The sequence below is a fragment of the Aspergillus brasiliensis genome (genome assembly GCF_001889945.1).
Source record: "Aspergillus brasiliensis CBS 101740 unplaced genomic scaffold ASPBRscaffold_2, whole genome shotgun sequence".
In the NCBI taxonomy this organism is placed as follows: domain Eukaryota; kingdom Fungi; phylum Ascomycota; class Eurotiomycetes; order Eurotiales; family Aspergillaceae; genus Aspergillus; species Aspergillus brasiliensis.
In genome coordinates, this window is record NW_027137443.1 from 82,178 (window position 1) to 99,974 (window position 17,797).

The 17,797-nt window shown below is 52.1% G+C and overlaps 4 protein-coding genes across 4 annotated transcripts; 1 reads left to right on the top strand and 3 right to left on the bottom strand.

Moving 5' to 3' along the window:
• Positions 1-667: 667 nt before the first annotated feature.
• On the bottom strand, positions 668-8,873 carry ASPBRDRAFT_117004 (uncharacterized protein; the record flags this gene model as incomplete). Its single annotated transcript, XM_067617045.1, has 9 exons — positions 668-1,326; positions 1,406-1,514; positions 1,596-1,870; positions 2,034-2,265; positions 3,306-3,338; positions 3,376-3,563; positions 3,616-5,095; positions 5,151-6,452; positions 7,137-8,873. The coding sequence occupies 9 exons, from the start codon at positions 8,871-8,873 to the stop codon at positions 668-670; spliced, it is 6,015 nt and encodes a 2,004-aa protein (XP_067482677.1).
• Positions 8,874-9,508: 635 nt separating this feature from the next.
• ASPBRDRAFT_37697 (mitochondrial 37S ribosomal protein bS18m) lies at positions 9,509-10,467 on the bottom strand. The gene is made up of 3 exons (XM_067623782.1): positions 10,262-10,467; positions 9,890-10,128; positions 9,509-9,799 (listed from the first exon to the last, which is right to left on the bottom strand). Exons 1-3 carry the CDS (start codon positions 10,404-10,406, stop codon positions 9,593-9,595), a joined length of 591 nt encoding a protein of 196 aa, XP_067482678.1. The 5' UTR covers positions 10,407-10,467; the 3' UTR covers positions 9,509-9,592.
• Positions 10,468-10,571: 104 nt separating this feature from the next.
• On the top strand, positions 10,572-13,367 carry ASPBRDRAFT_143222 (putative mitochondrial respiratory complex I chaperone (Cia84)). The gene is made up of 2 exons (XM_067619206.1): positions 10,572-13,007; positions 13,097-13,367. The coding sequence occupies exons 1-2, from the start codon at positions 10,798-10,800 to the stop codon at positions 13,263-13,265; spliced, it is 2,379 nt and encodes a 792-aa protein (XP_067482679.1). The 5' UTR covers positions 10,572-10,797; the 3' UTR covers positions 13,266-13,367.
• Positions 13,368-13,773: 406 nt separating this feature from the next.
• On the bottom strand, positions 13,774-17,247 carry ASPBRDRAFT_51188 (glutamate dehydrogenase (NAD(+)); the record flags this gene model as incomplete). The annotated part of the gene is made up of 4 exons (XM_067626681.1): positions 13,774-13,861; positions 13,885-13,967; positions 14,024-16,857; positions 16,929-17,247. 4 exons carry the CDS (start codon positions 17,245-17,247, stop codon positions 13,774-13,776), a joined length of 3,324 nt encoding a protein of 1,107 aa, XP_067482680.1.
• Between the last annotated feature and the right edge of the window lie 550 nt (positions 17,248-17,797).

Below are 17,797 nucleotides of genomic sequence, written 5' to 3' on the forward strand. Positions count from 1 at the left end.
TATGGGTAACGTCTTTCTCTAGTTGAGGGGACGGTCGGGCCATGCACATCTGCAGACATGCCCAGCTCATGTTGCTTCGGGGGTAAGATGGATAGTCTTGCACTTTTCGGGTTCTCTTTCATAAGGAAGCACCCCCCTAGTTTGAGATAGAAATTGTTCCTGCGCGTCAAGGGGCCGTGGGTACAAAGTGTCCGCATTGGACCACTTACAAGGAACTTGAATATGGCATTGTGGGTGTGACTATCCGAGGGGTGAGGAGGAAAGAAGAGAGAGAGAGAGAGAGAAAAAAGGAGTAATATGAAAGGAAGGAGGGATAAGGGTAAGATAACTCGGACAGAAGGAAACAAAGAGGAAGTCAGAGAGAGAGGGAGGGAGAGAAAGGAAAGAGAGAGGAAGAGAAAAAGAGGTATAAGAAGAAGAAAAAGAGAAAAATTGATACTCTTCGAACTCCGCGCCAGATGCAAAAACCGACGATAAATGGCTTCCCCCGATGACTCCCAAGACGCCTGTTTCACCTCCTCTGCGAGACCGAAATATGGCCATGTCTGGTCCTATCTGGATCAAACAATCATGGAACCGGTGTAACAGCGGAGGGGAATGGAAAGACAGAAGGACAGAAAGAGAATGTGTAAAGAAATGGGGCTAGAGAGGCGTGGACAATGGACTTTCACGAAGCCATCGACAGACATTCATCCAGCAAGGCACCCAATTGCTCCCGATCCGTGACTGTCCCGCCTTCCCAGTCGAATTCCGCCTCATCCACATCCATTTCGTCCATGAAGCTGTCGGCCTTCGTGTCGGGGACCTCGATAACCTCCTCCACCCGGTCTTGCTTGTCTGTTTCTAACTCATCCTCGAGGTACCCACCCATGATTTGATCCACGAGTAAAGGCATATGACTTAGGACACCGCCGCCGAGCTCCAAGGATAATCGGAGATCTCGCACACCTAACGGTTTCCGGGTGCTTGCCTCCTTGGCCTCGACTGGGAGAAGACCGGTCGCGCTGTCCTTGACGATCTCTCCTCGCGTGAATGCCAATTCCTCACGTTCGAGTTGCTGTCGGTACTTGCGCATCATCATGCCGTTGATTGTCCCCGAAGGGCCGTTCGATCTCGTGCGCGAGAACACCACGGATAGAACTTCCTTGACAAAAGTCTCCGTTGCGGTCGCCATGAACTCGGCACAGGGAAGGCTTGCACCGCTGACGATTGATTCTTCGTAGCAGATGGGAACCATACGTGCGTGGATGGATTCAGCATCCGGGAATTCGCCGGACTCTGATGCCAGAGGCTGTGCATATCGTTTTCGGATTTCGAGTTCCCAGTCTTCCAAGATCCAGAATGGTCAGCGGCAATCGATCGAGTATATAGAAAAACAGTTTGAGATCCCCAGGGATGAACCTACTTGTCTTATTCAACCCGCCCGCACTAGCTGGTACTTGACTTGGCAACTTGATCTGTTTCGCCAGATGATATTCCTCCAATACGTTGGGCGCGAGTTCGTGGGGGTCACGCTTTGTATAAATCCACCGTCAGCCTTGTACGCGCACATATCAGGGGGAGAGGCTGTCGCGTCTCTCGATCAGGTCGCATACCTCGGGAATAGCTTTGAGTCGTCGACGATCCCGGGGAGGGAGTTGCATAACCTCCGTCTTGAGCCTTTGTTCAGCGGCATCGCCCGATGTCGGCTTTGACACGACGGACGGCTTGTCGTTGGCCGACACCCAACTTGCGACACCATGATCCGGAAGGTCCCTTGTAAGATTTCCAATGATCGCGCATACGAAATTGTTATGTAGATGCTCGGTTTTCTGATCGGCGCATATTATATGATCGACTCGCGCCGACAATTCGCTCTGGTTCAGTTGTCCTGTTGGGGGGAGAGGAAGAAAAGCGGCGTCAGCATACGCATTCAGGTTGGAAAGTGGGACCGAGGCTTATTATAAGATAAAGAGGAAAGCCAACCCAAGAGCAATAATATAAATAGGTCCTCGCGAGAAGACAAGAATAGACGTGACAATGCATAGACATACCTAGAAGAAAGAGGGAGGTAGCTTCCTTGTAATCGGCCCAATTGTCGCCGATGGCGGCCTTTAGCTCGGTGTAGATGGGCTCGAGATCCAGGCGCGGCACGGAAATGAGGGCTTTGGTAGACTTCTGCGTAGGCGGAGCATTTGGAGCAGTACTTTTGGACGAGGCTACTGCAGTGGAGGCCGAGTCTGTCCGACTCAGAGCAGCCGGATCGATCTGCATGGTTTGCGAGGGCTCGCCGAAGCGCGACGGGCTGCGCGAAGCCGGGGGTGGGGAGAACTACGCCTTCATGAAGCGCGAGTCATACCAGATCCAGGAAACCGGAGGCGAGAACGATCGGGGTAAAGCGTGACAGACGGTGTGGTCGACACGCGAGACGGAAGGGACAATGACAGGCGGATTGATGGGCGATGGGGGTGAAGGAGAAGGGGAAAAGGCAGGCCAGGCGGAGGAGGAGAGTTCGAGGTGGAAGTGGAAGTTGGGAAGTCTGGGGAAGATGGATTGAATCCCGTCGTTTCCATCAGTCACTTCACGGTCTTGCAGTCAACGTGCTGTCTGTCTGGTTGTCGCTTGCTCTTCTTCCCCAACGACTGATCCTTTTGGAGTCTACTCTCTACTACCATTTTCACTTTGAACTACTTGCACCTGACAAGAAAAGCTCCCTTCTTCCTCTCTACGCTGGCTTCTTTCTATGGCCCTCCCCGCGCGCAATTGGCCGACCACCGCGACTCTCTCTATACCTCTCACCGCCTTGTCTCTTGCACAACTACTATGCTTGTAGTTAAGTCTATAACTATACAACTTAAGCGCCTCCTGGTGCTTGCATATTGAAATTGGCAATGTGTATAAAAAGCTATTTATTATCATTATTATCATCCTCTGACTGAACGCGTGATAATGTTACGCTTTATTGATTCTGCCCGACTACCACCACCGCCTTCCAGTGGTTCTCAGTTGATGGCTTCGGCTATCTACTTGATACATCAAATTCGGAAGTATTATCAGGAAAGTTGTGACATTCCAAGTTCTGAGTATGGTGACTTGACACTGGATTCTGCCAAGGCCCTCACCATGTCCCACTGCTTAACCCCCCCGCTATGTTCAGACTTTATGTATCGCGGCACATACATCACCTAGGATCCTGATACAAGGTTATCTACAGCCAATAAAGTCGAACTCGACTAGTCTTCTCCCTAGGAATACAGCTTTACTGCATCCTCATGTAGCACCCCAAAGAGCCGGCTGATTTCACCCATGATCGCCTCAATCTCGACAGATAATTGCCCCGTCACCAGAACTACATTCGTCTGCAGTTAGCCCATGTTTCCCTTCACGATTTCAAACAGAAAAAGACGGGGCCCATGACATACTATAAGCGTAAAGCAGGGCATAGTCTTCATCCGTGGACATTCGGGACTTTTCAATGTCCTTGCGATAATGAAAAAGGCGCGCGAGGAGCCGATCTCGGGCATGCTCCACGCTGGGGAGGACGTCACTTAATGGATACTCCAGCTTCATCGACGAGGCCATGACTGTCTCAAACGTCAGCTACTAACAGCCAATGGCTACTTTCATGGAACTTACCAGATAACAGATGGCTGATGCGGGAGGATAATTGTTGCCTTTCCTTCACCGTGTACCGAAGTATAGCGAGTTCCCCTTCCGACGCCGTCATGTTCTTAACCAACTCAAGGTTAATGGCCACAAATGCATCCACCATGCTTCGAGTGCGCCGCAAGATATTGCCGTAACTGGCATCTTGGAAAGCGCTTTTCAACTCGAATTCAGATCGTGCGGAGGCCTGCAGGGACTCCAGATGCGACAGGAACCGCTCCACCTCTAGCTTCTCCCGGGGGCTCATGAAGCCTGCCGTTTCCTTGGGGAAGGCCATTGTGGACAAAGGACCGCGCTTCCAGATCAGGCTCATCCGTAGCCATAACAGGCTCAGGCCCTCTTTCAACCTTTCCCGGGCGCTGATCGGCCATATGACTCGCGTGATGATGATACCCCACAGGCAGCCTGACAGGACAGCCGCAACTCGATGAAGGGCGATTTCGGTAATAATTGGACTATCACCCCCTTCGTCTTGGTCGTCTCTGCCTTCCTTCTGGGTAAGTGAGTAGGCGTACAGCACCGAGAGGTTGTAGGTGAGCATGATAAATCGGCCCATTGGACCTTGGCCGCGGACAATGATGAGGTAGAAGTTCCAAGTCGCCATAAGCAAGCCCAGGAAGGCGAGAGCGAACACGTTTTCTGAACTCACGTACCATGAAAGGATGGCACACAGTGCCCCCAGGCATGTACCAAAAAACCGTGCATACCCCGTAGTATTCGAGGCGCCAATCGTCATGGAACATACCAACATGTAGGACAAGAGCCCCCATTCACCTCGCCAGTGGGAATAGAAGGGCCGAGTCGATTGGAGGAATGAGGGCAAGGCATATAGTGCAGCGCCTGCCCCGACTTTGATCGCGAACTTGGTATCGTCGCGGCGGAAGAACCCCAGTGACCTCCATAGACGATAACCGAGACGCTTTTCGGCGGAGGTCACTCTATCGATCTTAGCCGGTGATGAGTTAAGGGATGACTCCGGTGAGCTAGTCGTATCCCGCTGAGGTATTGCGCCTGCGGAATCGGCCGGTGAAGCCAACGGCTGCTCCACGTCTGGGTCAATCTTGTTCTTCGTTTCAGAACCAACCCAACGCCAGAACTTAAGCCAGCTCCAAGATCTTCCTGCCGGTCTTTCCTCACTTTCCAGCTGTAGTTCATCCAAGATAGCCAAAAGCTCTTTCAGTTGCTCACCAAATTCGAGCAAGGAGAAACTGAAGTGCCCACAGCTGGCAGAAACCTCTTCCAAATCAGCTTCGACTTCTAGCTCTTGTACCCCTGTGAGCTCACGTTGTCTATAGATAGTCTTAAGCGCTTCTTCGCGCGACTCTCTATAGAGATCAAGCGCACGATCTAAACTCGTACGATACCGACTATTGACAGAAACTCTAAAATCAGGTGCAGGAGTGAATGGGATGTCTCTGAATATTTCTTTGAGGGTAAACGCAAGCGAGCGCTGCTGTTTATTAGCTTTTATCAATTCTCGTTCGATCTGTGGAATAGTAACTCACCATAGAAGGTCCCAGATGGCTGATAAAGAGGGCAAAGATATCTGCTGCGTGTAGAGGATTTGTTGGATTAGCATTGGTGGCGTTCGTATCGGTAGTTCCCTGTCTGTCTCCTTCGTCTGGTTGCTCATCGATTCGTTCCAGGAATGGCCCATCCTCATGGAGTGACCATGGACTTATCAACGGCATAGGACCAATTTCGGGCCCATGACTCTGTAACCGTGCGAGCTCCGTAGGTTTGAGCAACTGGAATTGCAGGTGGGCTGCACTGCGTAAACCACCCATATTATGAGTAATATCCTGCACCCAACGAACTAACTTTTTCTCCAGCCGGTACTCCTTTTCCGTGCCTGCTACGAAATGCTCAAGTTTGGCCTCTCTTACAAGCTTGTCCAGCTGCGCATATGCTTTCTTATGGCGCGCAGCCGTGCTGGTGAACTCTTCAGTCTGGAGTTCCTCCTCGGAGCCACTGAGGAAGCTTTCAGTGATTAGAGCCAACATTGTCGCCAAGCTTTCAGTGACAGTAGTCAAGTTAGATCGGAGCTTTTTGCGCGCGGATATGGGGAAGATCAGAAAAGACACGGCCATGGTGATGGTTACACCCATCACGACCATTTTCAGTACCTGAGAGATCTTCGCAAACGATAGATCCCCACTTTGCACTGCACCTTCCTTGGTTAAAATGGTTATTGTCGCCAACGAAGCTAGCGAGCATGCCACGTTAACAAGCGGATCGCCGAGTCTCTGTTTCGTCCACCCAATGAAGCCTAACCCGCCGCCGCAGAATACGATGAGCACGAGGGCATGCCCCACGGGGAGCATATGTAAAGTATCCTGGAAGAACATCGAGACACACATGCTGGTGAGAGAAATGAAGGCAGCATAGAGGAAGGCGAGAAGGGCGCAAATCGAAGCCTTGTACATGCTGCCCTGCGATCTCGCTGGATGAAAGTAGACAGTAACGGTCGCAACCATATGTTTGCCATCTTGATGGCCCAGGAACGACGCAATGGCCGGAACAAAGGTGGCGAGTGAACCAAGCAAGTAAGCTAGACTGCACTTCAAAACGCCGATTCCTAGCTCCGAGGAAACGAACTCATGCATCCAAGGCCATGTATGTTGGACTCCATACCAGAGCCGTGCCGGAAGGCTCTTGGGGCACTCGATGACATTTCTGGGGAGAAGAGGCCGTCGCTCATCGTTGTCGCTACTCGTTCCATGTGGGTCAGGATATGGGTTTCGTAGATTGACAAGGCCTTTGAGTCGCTGGCCTGTTCTCGGGAGGACAAATGTCGCGTAGCGTAACTGTGGGAAAAGCAATATACATCAGCAACGCGACGTAAGCTTAAGTTTTCTCGTTTTTTTTGGTGCCGGACTGGGCGTATATCGATAGAGTCATGGTGCGTTGACCCGTAGAAGTTCTCAGGCAAGGGGAAGCAGTCTAGGCCAAGCAACCCAGCTAGCTAGAATAGTAGTGCTAGCTAGGTAGTGGTTGGAGATAGCGAGCTATGCAGCTTACCTTCTTCGGGCGCAGAAAGCGCCGGGCACCGTTGCTCGATGAGTCGCCCGGCAGAGACATGATCTGTTTACCTCATTTTCTATCCCAGGTTCCACTCAAACGTAAGGAAGAGACTGCCGGAACTGGCGACACTGGAACTGGAACTGGAACAGGAACAAAGCCTTGTTCCTACCATGATCTTGTGCGCCGGTGGAGAGCTTGGGAGATCCGGTGACCAATGCGAGCGGGCATTGCAGGAGAACTACGCACGGGTCACGCCCGCGTCATCTCCAGCCCGCTTGGGTTCCTACACTAGAAGAATGGCGCTCTGCAAACTGATAACATCTGAATAAAGACTTGGGCTCAAGAGGCTACAAATAAACGCAAATACATTGTGTGGACCAGCCAAAACCTCATCTTTCACTGTACACTTGACATGTTCTCTATAAGCCGGCTCCATCTCTCTAACTGAGACCTTCCACTTTCCACACCTTGACTGCCGCATCAGCACCAGCTGAGGCAATCTTAGATCCTCCGGCAATCCAGGCAACGCCATTCACACCTTCCTTGTGAGCATTGGATACCTGGAGCCAGTCGCCGGGCTTGGACAAGCTCCAGACGAAGATGTTGGTATCCAATGACCCACTGGTCAGGTGGTCATTGTCTTCGTTCCAGTCAAGGGAAGTAATTCGAGAGGTATGCGCCGTCCAACGATCCGTAACAAGGCTACCGTCTGCGACCTTGTAGACAAGGATGCGACCCCGAGAGTCGCCCACAGCCAGGAGAGAGCCGTCAGATGAGAAAGACAGAGCAGACACTGCATTCCGCGTAGCCTTGATGGTAGCCTTAGGGGAAAGGCTCGAGGCCGCAATATCCAAGATCTGTACGGTCGCGTCTTCGCCTCCGACAGCTGCAACGTTGGCATGGGCCGCAATCGCAGTGACAGGGGAGGCAGGCTTGAAGTCGCCTGTCTTCTGTCCGTCCTTGTAGATCTCGACGCTCTCCGACGCTCCCACTAACACCAAGTCATTTGCGGCTGCGACGCCCTTGGGCTGTCCCGACAGCTTAGAAGAGATCCCGGTATAGGTCTTGGCACCAATGTCCACGGATCGAATGGTGTCGTCCCAAGCGACGCTGTAGATCCGGCCATTGCCTTCCTGTGTAGGCGCGAGACCTGCGATATAGGTCGTGTGGCTGTCGCCCTCTATTTCTTCCGCAGCCCCCGACGGAACGTCCCAGCTGCAGACCCGGCCGTCAAAACTACCGGTCCACAAGGTCTCAGCATCACTGCCAGAGCGAGACTGGGCTAGGGACGTGATGTTCTTCTGATGTCCCTGGACGACCTGTCTGGGCTTCGGGGTTCCTTCGACTAGATAATTAAGGTCGCCGCTCAACGAAAGACTGATCAGCAGGCCATCGCTTCTTCCCTGAGGCCAGACCACTCCAACCTGCTGGTCCTTAACATTTGAGGCACCTTCCTCTCCAATGTTCCAACTTTGGGTAACCTTGCCCGCTTCCACGTCCCAAATCTTAACAGTCTTGTCCGCGCTGGCTGTCGCAAATTTCCGCGAGTCCTTGGACCAGGAAAGGCCGAAGATGCTGCCGTTGTGCTCTCCTTCGCCGATTTGGCCTTTGACTTCTCCCGTCTTGCCGTCGTACAACCAGATCTTGCGGTCCGCGCCAACACTGACCAATGTCGAGCCATCCGGGCTGAAGCCGACTCCATAGATATAGTTGGTGTGCTTATCACGAATTCCCGTATTGAACTTGAACGGTGCACCGTGGTAGAAGACTAGGTTCTTGTCGTCACCGGCGGCAGCAGCCCGCAAAGGCCTTTGCTGCTTGATCGAAACGGAATTGATCTGCTGCGTGTGGCCAAAGATCTCTCCGACAGTGTTACCACTGTCCCAAGTAATGCAGTGACCGTACCGCTGCTTTCCGTCACCGACGGCAATGATGCGCTGGGAATCACCATCCCAGGCAAGATCATTGATCCGGCCATTCACAATGCTGTATTCGCCCTTGGTCATACCCTCTCCAACACAATCCCAGACTCTCACAATACCACTGGCATCACCACTGGCAACATAGAAGCCTGAGGGTGAAAAGCGGGCAACGGTGGTTTGCGCCTTATGTTCGGTGTACTGCCTGGCAATGGCGGGGTTGTCAATCGAGCGGAGGAAGATCGATTTGTTTGCCTGGGAGTTGCAAAAAGGAACAGTAAGCATCGACAAATATTTCGTATTGTGCATGAATTTCAGCAAGAGGCCAATATCATACAGCATATGCGATCCGTTCGCCTTTGGCGTCCGCAGAAAGCTGGGTGGGTTGACCCCTGGTGGTGGAGGGGCTGGCAGCCCAAATGGACTCTAGGTGGCCAGTTAGCAGTGATGATAATATATCAGGCGGGCAGGAAGTGGTAGCAGACCGTTTGTAATAGACATGACTGAGTTTACATGCAATGTCCGTCGCTAACTAAAATCACAAGTGGGATTCAATCAATGAAGCTAGATGAGTGAGGGAAACAGGAGAAGGGGGAGCAGCACGCCGATGTTTAGGCTGTTGACGACGTATGGGTGGGGGTGCCGCCGAAACACATGGGCCGCGGATGCTGCCGTGGTTGACCTGGCAGGTACTTATTTATATCTATCATTTTCGAGTCAATTAAGGGTCTCGGTTGCTGCCTGAAATTCCCAATCTGTTCCTATCATTGCGCAATGTCATATGTATTGGTTGGATTGAAATGGTGGTGGGTAATAGTTGTAGTTGTACATAGGCCATCCCGTCAAAGCTGTCTGGCTAGCAATAATAGAAAGAGAGGAACAAACACCAAGGAATTCAAAAGCTGAGGAGTAAAGAGAGAGAAAAAAAAAAAAGAAGTATCATATCAAAAACAACCCGAGTCCAGTCCATGGCCCTACACCGATGTTATACAAATGGACTCTATTCAGTAACCACTTCCTCCTTCCATTCGTGACCTTGCCTCGGCCGCCAGAACTTCCGGGTGTCGGTGAACACTAGGCATAAGACCAAGGCCAACTGCCCTCCGGATGGCTTTGGAAATCTTGCGCTGGTTGACCGGCCGCAGGCCCGTCATGTTTCTGTGCTTTATCCGTCCCATCGAGGTGATGTATTCCGACATAACGGAGAAGTTCTGCGGAGCATGAATTGTCAGTGACCTGCAATCATTGCGACACACAATCATCTTCCTTCTTCCCTAAAAGTCCAGATTGCGTCCACATACCTTATAGAGATCCAGAGGGTTCAGGTTCAGGGCATCAAAGGCATCAGTCGAGGGACTGTAGCGCTTCCTCCATTTCTTCATCTCTGCCGGGCTGAGATCATGAGGAGCATAGAGATCACCGGCCTTCCATTCACGACTCTGGAACCTCTCCAAAGCCCTGCTTTCACTCTGAGCCCGCTGCTCCTCGAGGAATCGGCGGCGGTCCACTGGTCCACGACGGCGGTTGTACACTTTGGGGGCTGTATTGAAGCCAACGATTAGCAAAAAAAAAAAAAAAAAAATCGATTGAAGGGGATGGAATTGCAAAAAGTTCCCTTCAAGATCGATATATGAAGCGGGTAAAGACTCGGACTGGGTAGCATTATGACTTACACCGAGATCTGGGGCCACGCTGAGGAGCGGGATTCGGAGCAGCCGTCGAGTTCCAGCGACAAGCAACACTAGCAGCAGCAGACACCGACCCAAAAGCCGAGCCAACAGTGCGCAAAGGCGACCACGAGAAGAGGTGAAGAGCCATACTGGGAGAGCAAGATGGCTAAAGAGTGAGGGGAAGAGGGAAGAATGACAATCCGGAGAGGAAAGGTCGGGGTGAACAAGCTGGCCGGCGATGCGATCGATTTTCTTTTTTCGGCACGCGCCAAGAGCCGCCTGGACTTCCGCCCGCAGCTCCATTTCATTCCACCTCTTGATCCAGGAATACACCTTAGTGCTATTGTTTCAATTGGCCTGACCATCCAATCGGTCTCTGCATCCCTTTACTTTGTGGCTAGATTGCGCTTAATGGTGCCTAGCAAGCAAGTGCCTGATACTCTGATACGTTTCTGCTGAAAAGGGAACCGAACAAGAAACAAGATACTCCGACTTCCCTTCACCAAACAGCTCCTCACTTCGAAACGTCTCTATCGAACATGCAGTCCCACCTGACTAGAAGGGTCTTCAGGGCCATTCTGAACAATGAGCCTCTTTCATCATCGCGCTGTCACTATCGCTTCCTGCATTCTGCTCGTAGCCATCGGTCCCGGAAGCTAGGTCCTCTCTGCCCATACCATGGCCAGCGACGCGGGCTCTTCGCCTTCGCGGCGCCGACTGCCGAACCCCAGCCTGCGATTTTGCCCTCTGAAACCGGTTTGAAGCCAATGCGAGACTTGTTGAGATCACTAAGCGACCAGAGCAGAGGCCCCGCCAATGGAGTCCTGGCCAAAGCTTTCCAGGACTTTGTCGTTGCACGCGCGGAAGCTCCTGGAATCATCACAAACTACCATGCGAAGTTGCTTGTTACCACCTGGAAATACCTAAGAGCCCGCGAGGAGGAATTAGAACGCATGGAATGGCAGAAGGTCTTTTCGACCGAGAATCTCGAGAACCTCCTCTACGTCCTGTCGGAAGCCAAATGTTTACCAGAGGCGCACGAAACCGTGCGAAAGATGGCTCGTCTAGCTTTCTTGGAGCTTTGTGCCGACCATGGGTTCGGGAACAATCACATTAGCCGTCCTGCGCTCCTATCCTACATCTATATCCAGGCAATGCTTGGTAACCCGGATGAGGCGCGGCATGTAGTCGAGAACTTCTGGAACCGATTGAGCAAGACCAGTCCTTCTCCTTGGCTCACAGTCATGAAAGGCTATGCCATCATCAATGACAGAAACCAACTCAGACGCACCACGGAAAAGCTGAACGAGCACGGCGTTGCATTTGATCGGCATGCCCATGAAGAGCTGGTCAGCATCCTTGTTGAACAGGATCTTCTAGCGGCCTTGAAAGTGGTCTATGAGAGTCTCTCGTCTTCCGGAGAAGAGCCCTCTGTCATCGCAAAAGAAGCCGTCATCCGCTACGCGATCATGAAGGCCGAGACAGCTTGGGCAGCCTCTATCTTTGAGTCCCTTTCGCACGCGCCGATTGCAGAGACCATAGGTATCACGCTCCTCTGGGAAGCTGTTCAGACGAAGAGTGCTGCGGCCGTCCAGGAGAAGGCCAGAATATTGACGGCCGGTAACCAAGAGGCTAAAGAATCACTCACCATCACATGCGTAAACGATCTGATGGAATACGCCAATTCTATCAAGGATCCTGAACTGACCGCAGAGTTTGCATCTCTGGCTTCCCAGTGGGGGCTGGAGCCGGACCTGCAAACGTACCTCCTGCGACTGGAAGCGTACATTCAAGCAGGGGATGTAAAGACTGCATTGACCTCCATGGAAGACCTGCACGACCCAGAGACCATCATGCTTGAGAACTTGCCATTGATGAACAAGCTGATCACCATTCTTTGTTTCTCCAGTCAAGAGGATGCTGTGGTGGAAAAAGTGGGCTCTCTCACCGATCCGTTGTTCGAGAACAACGTCCGGTTGGAAGCAGACACTCTGGCAGCGCTGACACACATGCTGTTGTACCGTCGTGAGTGGGAGGCCGTCTCCGAGCTCCTTCGTCCCCGTCTCGGCCTCTACGACTCGGAAGAAAGAACCAAAGTCCGCAAAATTCTCACCAACTTCATCACTGATCTGACCCAAGAAACCCATGACGCCTGGGAAATGTACAACCTGCTCCAGTTCGCGTTCCCCGAATCCGGCGTCAGCCTGCGCACCGAGATCATGACCTCATTCTTCAAGCGAGACCGCAGCGACCTAGCTTTCCTGGTCTTCGGACACATGCGACAAGCAGAAGACTTCGCGCGACGACCCAAACCCGACACCTACGCGCGGTGTTTTCAAGGTCTCGCGCGAACCCAAGATGCCAAGAACCTCGAACTAGTCCACAACATGCTCAAACTCGACGTGGAAGTCGACCTCAACACGCGCCTTCTGAACGGCCTCATGCTCGCATACGCCGCCTGCGATATGCCCGAGAAAGCCATGGACGTATTCCGCGACATCTTGCAATCGGACGAAGGTCCATCCCACAAAACCATCACCATCTTCTTCAAAACATGCGAAAAACACCACAACGGCATCCAGGAGGCAATGCGGATGATGAGCAAGGTCAAGCGTCTCGAAATCACTGTCGATCGCCAGTTATACATGGCCTACGTTGAGGCGTTGGCCGCACAGTGCGAGTTTGACCTTGCTACTGAAGCGCTGGACAATATGCACGCTGAAACTGGATACCTGCCGACCCGCAACTCGTACGTTCCATCTCTTCCCTTCCCACTGTCAGATAAAAACCCCAAGTTTAGGGTTGTAAAACATCCCACTAACGTGCACGCAACTACAGGATCGGATTACTCTACAATGCAATCCCGTATCAGTACTGGAAGGATGAAGTTGAGAAATGGGCCAAGGATAAATACCCCGATCTGTGGGCGCAGTTGGAACAGATCGAGCGGACCGAGTATGAAGAAGGGCCAAAGTTCAACATTAAGGACAATGAGGTGGTCGTCTAGTACATATTTGAGTGTAATTTAGGCTGGCGACATCTGTACTTTACTTTACTATCCATATAACCTTGTTTGAGCCTGCAGCATTACGTATCATTGTTGATGCCGAATTTCTTTTTTATTACATCTATCCTGCCAATTTCACATGAGAGCGGAACTCAGACGGAACTCATTTAACTTGAGTCCTGTGAATAGTATAGCTCATAAAGGTAGATAGTTACGAAAGGGTATGGTGTTGTGCAACAGCGTAGCAGCAACGGACTTCAGTGTTACTAGATACTAGGGATGGATGTATTCAAGTTCAATAGGCAGAGCAGACTACTATACTCGAACGTGAAAGGAAACGAAAATGCTGTATTAAGTTTGTAGTACTCATGTCTTTTTTGTATCCCATGCAATGGACATCGTCACAATTAAAATATCCGTAAAACTGCTGATGTGCAGTAGGTATGTATTTCCCGGAAAATGCATATCACCCAACAAGAACAATCGTAAAGAAAACATGTTTATTCGTCTAAGCGTTGATCTGCGCAATTCGCTTGGTCATGCTATAATCATCATTAGAAGAGTCCATCACATTATCTTGGACCGGAAATGAACCACTTACAAGTCAAAGAAGGAGAACTGGCTCGGGCTGCTACCATACTCATACACGAAGCGGCTGGCAAGGTAGCTGCCAAAGATGGCTCTCAGATAGTTCTCGGGCACCTATTGAATCGTCAGCTTCACGGAAATGATGATCTTGGTTGGGCTGCAATACTGACCCGCTGAAGGATGGTGTCGAGACCAATCTTTTGCAGAAGGAGGTTTGGAAGAGCATCGTGAAGGACGGAGCGGCGAAGCTCAACATTATCCCACAGCTCTGTCTTCTGAAGTTCCTCATCCAGCTGGGTGATGGCAACACTGAGACGGTCGCTCAGGACGCTGCGAAGCAATCCTGTCTGCTCATGTTCGCGCCAAATAGCTTCAAACTCGAGAGTAGCATTCGACTTGATGACCTCCTGTACCTGCTTGACATATTCACTGTAGAATGTGGGCACGGTACCATCCTCACGGATGCACATGTTCTCCACAAACTCTTCATCGTTGAAAGACAGGGAAGCCAGGACCTCCAATGAAGAGGATGTCACACCTCCCTTGTTGGCAGACGCATCCTTGAACAGGATGCAACCAGCCCTCTCGAGGCGAAGCTTGCTGTCTTGTGTAATGAACAGGTTTGCACCCTCAACAATGTACGGGATGGTAGCCTTTCCGTTGTTGATGAGTCTTCCCACAGTGGAGAGATCAATAGACTCCGGTCGTCCACCGCAAGGCACGAATGTATCATACTGCTGGTCACGACGCAGATGGAACAGGTTGCGGAAAATCATACCATTGTGGACCAGCTCGCCACTGGGCAGATGAACGTTGCTTTCATCGACCAGAACCCGATAACCCTGGGGTGAGAGCTTCGACCGGTCGAACTCGGAGATGGTCGCCCGCTTCTTGGCGAGTCTGACAAGCTCCTCACGGTCCAGACCCTGGGGATCAACGATCACTCCGGAACCGTCGACAATGGCGGTATACTTCTCATTGGCCAGGAGAATTTCGTTGGAGCCAAGATCGCCGTCAGGCCCACCGGTCTGCAGCTTCCGGATCGTGCTCGGGTCGATCTTCAGCTTGCGGTAGATACCAAGCACATACTGACGTACCGACAGGGTCGTCATGCCATAGGTGTCATGGGGGATACCGCCTAGCTTGGGACTCTTGCCCGTGAAGAACGACTTCCACCAGGGGGCACCGCGGTTGCGGGCATGCTCGGTGGCCCAGTCGACCAGTTCGGCCGTGTTCTCGTCGGGGCCCATGAACAGGATCTCGTCCTTGCCATGCAAGTCCACAATCGGGTCCTTGATGCCCGGACTTACAGGAGGCAGCAGCAGGTCCAAGATACTGTCGATGTACTTCTCGAAAGCCACGCGGGCCTTGTCCTGGTGATTAACGTCCAGCAGGATCACACCCTTTGCACCACCTTCCGGGATATCCTTGTTCTTGCGTTGCTGAGTATTGGCAAGGTTATAGTTCTCGTCAAACAGGGAGCGAGCATTGATACTGTAGGCCTCCTTGTTCCGACTCTTGACAATACGGATACCGCCACGAGCAATATCCCGGAATCGCAAGTGGAATCCACGGAACTCGGAGCTGATCACCAGGAACATGCCATAGAGGCGCTGGGGATACTCGTGTTCCGGCAGGAAGTCAGGGTTGAGTCGGAAGCTGAGAGCAACTTTGGTCGGGGTGAAGAAGTTGGTCTTGAGGATAGAGGCGTTGAACACGCGGAAGGCGCTCATGACCATTTCGTCATGTTCATTGGCCGCAGTACTCGAGATGAGCTGCTTCAGCTTGTGGCCGTCCAACACCTCGTCAACCTGCAGACGCAGGTAACTCAGGGTCGGAAGGAAGTCATCCTCGGCGGGACCGCGCGTCTGCACGTAATGCGTGTTGGCGAAGTCCAAGTAGAGCTTATGGATGAGTTCTGGGTACTTGTTGACGATCTCCAAGATGTAGTCAGATGTGAACGTCTCAGTACGCAACCTCTTCTTGATCTTTGCCAGCAGCTCCGCATGGACACTGTTGTTGGAATCCAAAAGATCTGTCAGGGAGATGTATTCAGAGCCCAATCGGTTCAGGAACTGCTGCACGAACACCCAGGCGCAGTGGGCATAGATCGTTTCCTGCAAGCTGAGGCGGCCGCTGGCGAAATGGTGCTGGAACTTGTTCTGCGGAATGCAGTACAGAAGGGAGACTTCCTTGATGATCTGGTGAATGGCAGCTTCAATCGGGGGGTACTTGGCAGCAATTTCCTTGTTAGGGAGCGGACGCAGGTAAAGCGATATCACTGTGATGCCGTTGGAGAAGTTCTCCAGGTATTTCCGCGAGCTGGTCAGGCGGTAGTAGTGGTACAGATCAGAAAGCGCACTGAAAAGTCCCATGGCAGAGCCTTGGCGGTAGGCAATGACCAATCTCTTTTCGCGGCTCTTCTCAATCTCAAACAGCTCAATGACTGGACCGGAGCGGCTCACGGCATTGCTGATGATTTCCTGGTAGATAGCCTTCGTGTTAGGGGTGGCTTTCTGCAAGAACCTCTTTTCGCCGATGATATCGATGTTCGTCTCATTCGGATCGGGATTAGGGTTGGCAAACTGGCACTTGTACACGAAGTAGCAACGAAGCTGCTGCCCATCATCACCGGGGATAGGTGTGGGCGAACGGAAGGTCTCAACGCGATAGCTGTTGCCGGGGGTCGAGTTGTTGATATACTTCTTATCAATCCGCTGTTCATACCCGGGGCCTTCGACCGTTGCGATACCGGGCTTGCTGGTATCAATGTAGACAGCATGATCTTCGGCTTCCTTATCCAACCGGATTTCGAGCTTCTTGTCGTCACGGGCATAAGCTGCGACCTTGGCAGCATAGAGCGAGAGAATCTGCGTCACGATAGCGTCCACAGACTCGGTCTGGAAGTATGTGTCGTCGATGCCGAGCTGGTTGTAGAACCACTCGGTTTCTCCGACGACGAATTCAATGGGAATGAAGCCCTTCTTCTCCAGCTGATCCATGACTAGCGAACGAGAGGCAGAGTTAGACTGGTTGCCACCGACCAAACTAGACGGATTTGAAATACAAACTCACCTTGCTCCATTTGCTTTTCCTTCCCTTCAAACTTGGCCGCCACATAGCCGGGGTCTTCCTCGGACAGAATGCGATGCTGACCACCACCGGGGATAGCCAGATGCGTCGGTTGCGGCGACGGTTGGCGCACGCTGGAGCCCGCTACATTGTCAAGGATCTTGTTGTGGGGATGCCTTTGGAAACCAAGAGGAGTTCCAGCTCCTGACTGGGAACCATCGTTGCTCCCGTAGAGCTTCGGCCCCGTCCGCATGGGGAGGGTGTTGTTGCCATTGAGGTGGCCGTCGGAAAGAGGCGACGACGAAGGCGCGGGAGAGACCATGGTGGGAGTGGAGTGGCAAGAGGGATTCAGAGGCTCAATTGAACTGAGAAACGAGGCGGCGCTAGTGGGTTTATATCTGCTACCTGGTGAGCCATGCATGGATAACAAGGCAAGAGCCAAGCTGCTAGCCAGTAACCAAATAAAACACTGGTTCGTGTGCGAGAATGGAGGGGCGTGGGAAGTTGAAGCTGGTAGAGATAAGGTAGCCACACCGCTGCATGAAGACGTGCAGGAGATGGCGCCCCAGCGCGGGAGATATAGAAAGGAAGCGAGAATGGGGAACGAATGGAGATTCTAGACCACCAGCGACAAACCTACCTCAATGGACGCGTTGATTGATGAAAGGGAAAATCGATGATCTGGCGTTGCTAGGGGCCAGGGCAATGACGAAAGCTCGAAGCTTATCGGGGAGAGCAAGAGAAAACGAGCCAAACAGACTGAACGGGTTCACTTGTCGGTACCAGCCATCAACCGACACGTCACCAACAATGCACAGAAAGGTGTGTTGGGAGAACTGGGGGGATCTACAGATTTGAAGAACTGAGATGAG

Excerpts from the sequence above, each read along its gene's own strand:
- ASPBRDRAFT_143222 (XM_067619206.1), top strand. The coding sequence starts at position 10,798 with ATGCAGTCCCACCTGACTAGAAGGGTCTTCAGGGCCATTCTGAACAAT. Across the intron at positions 13,008-13,096 it reads TACCTGCCGACCCGCAACTC|GATCGGATTACTCTACAATG; the intron begins GTACGTTCCATC and ends ACGCAACTACAG.
- ASPBRDRAFT_37697 (XM_067623782.1), bottom strand. The coding sequence starts at position 10,406 with ATGGCTCTTCACCTCTTCTCGTGGTCGCCTTTGCGCACTGTTGGCTCG. Across the intron at positions 10,129-10,261 it reads GCGTGGCCCCAGATCTCGGT|CCCCCAAAGTGTACAACCGC; the intron begins GTAAGTCATAAT and ends GCTTCAATACAG. Across the intron at positions 9,800-9,889 it reads ACCCTCTGGATCTCTATAAG|AACTTCTCCGTTATGTCGGA; the intron begins GTATGTGGACGC and ends CATGCTCCGCAG.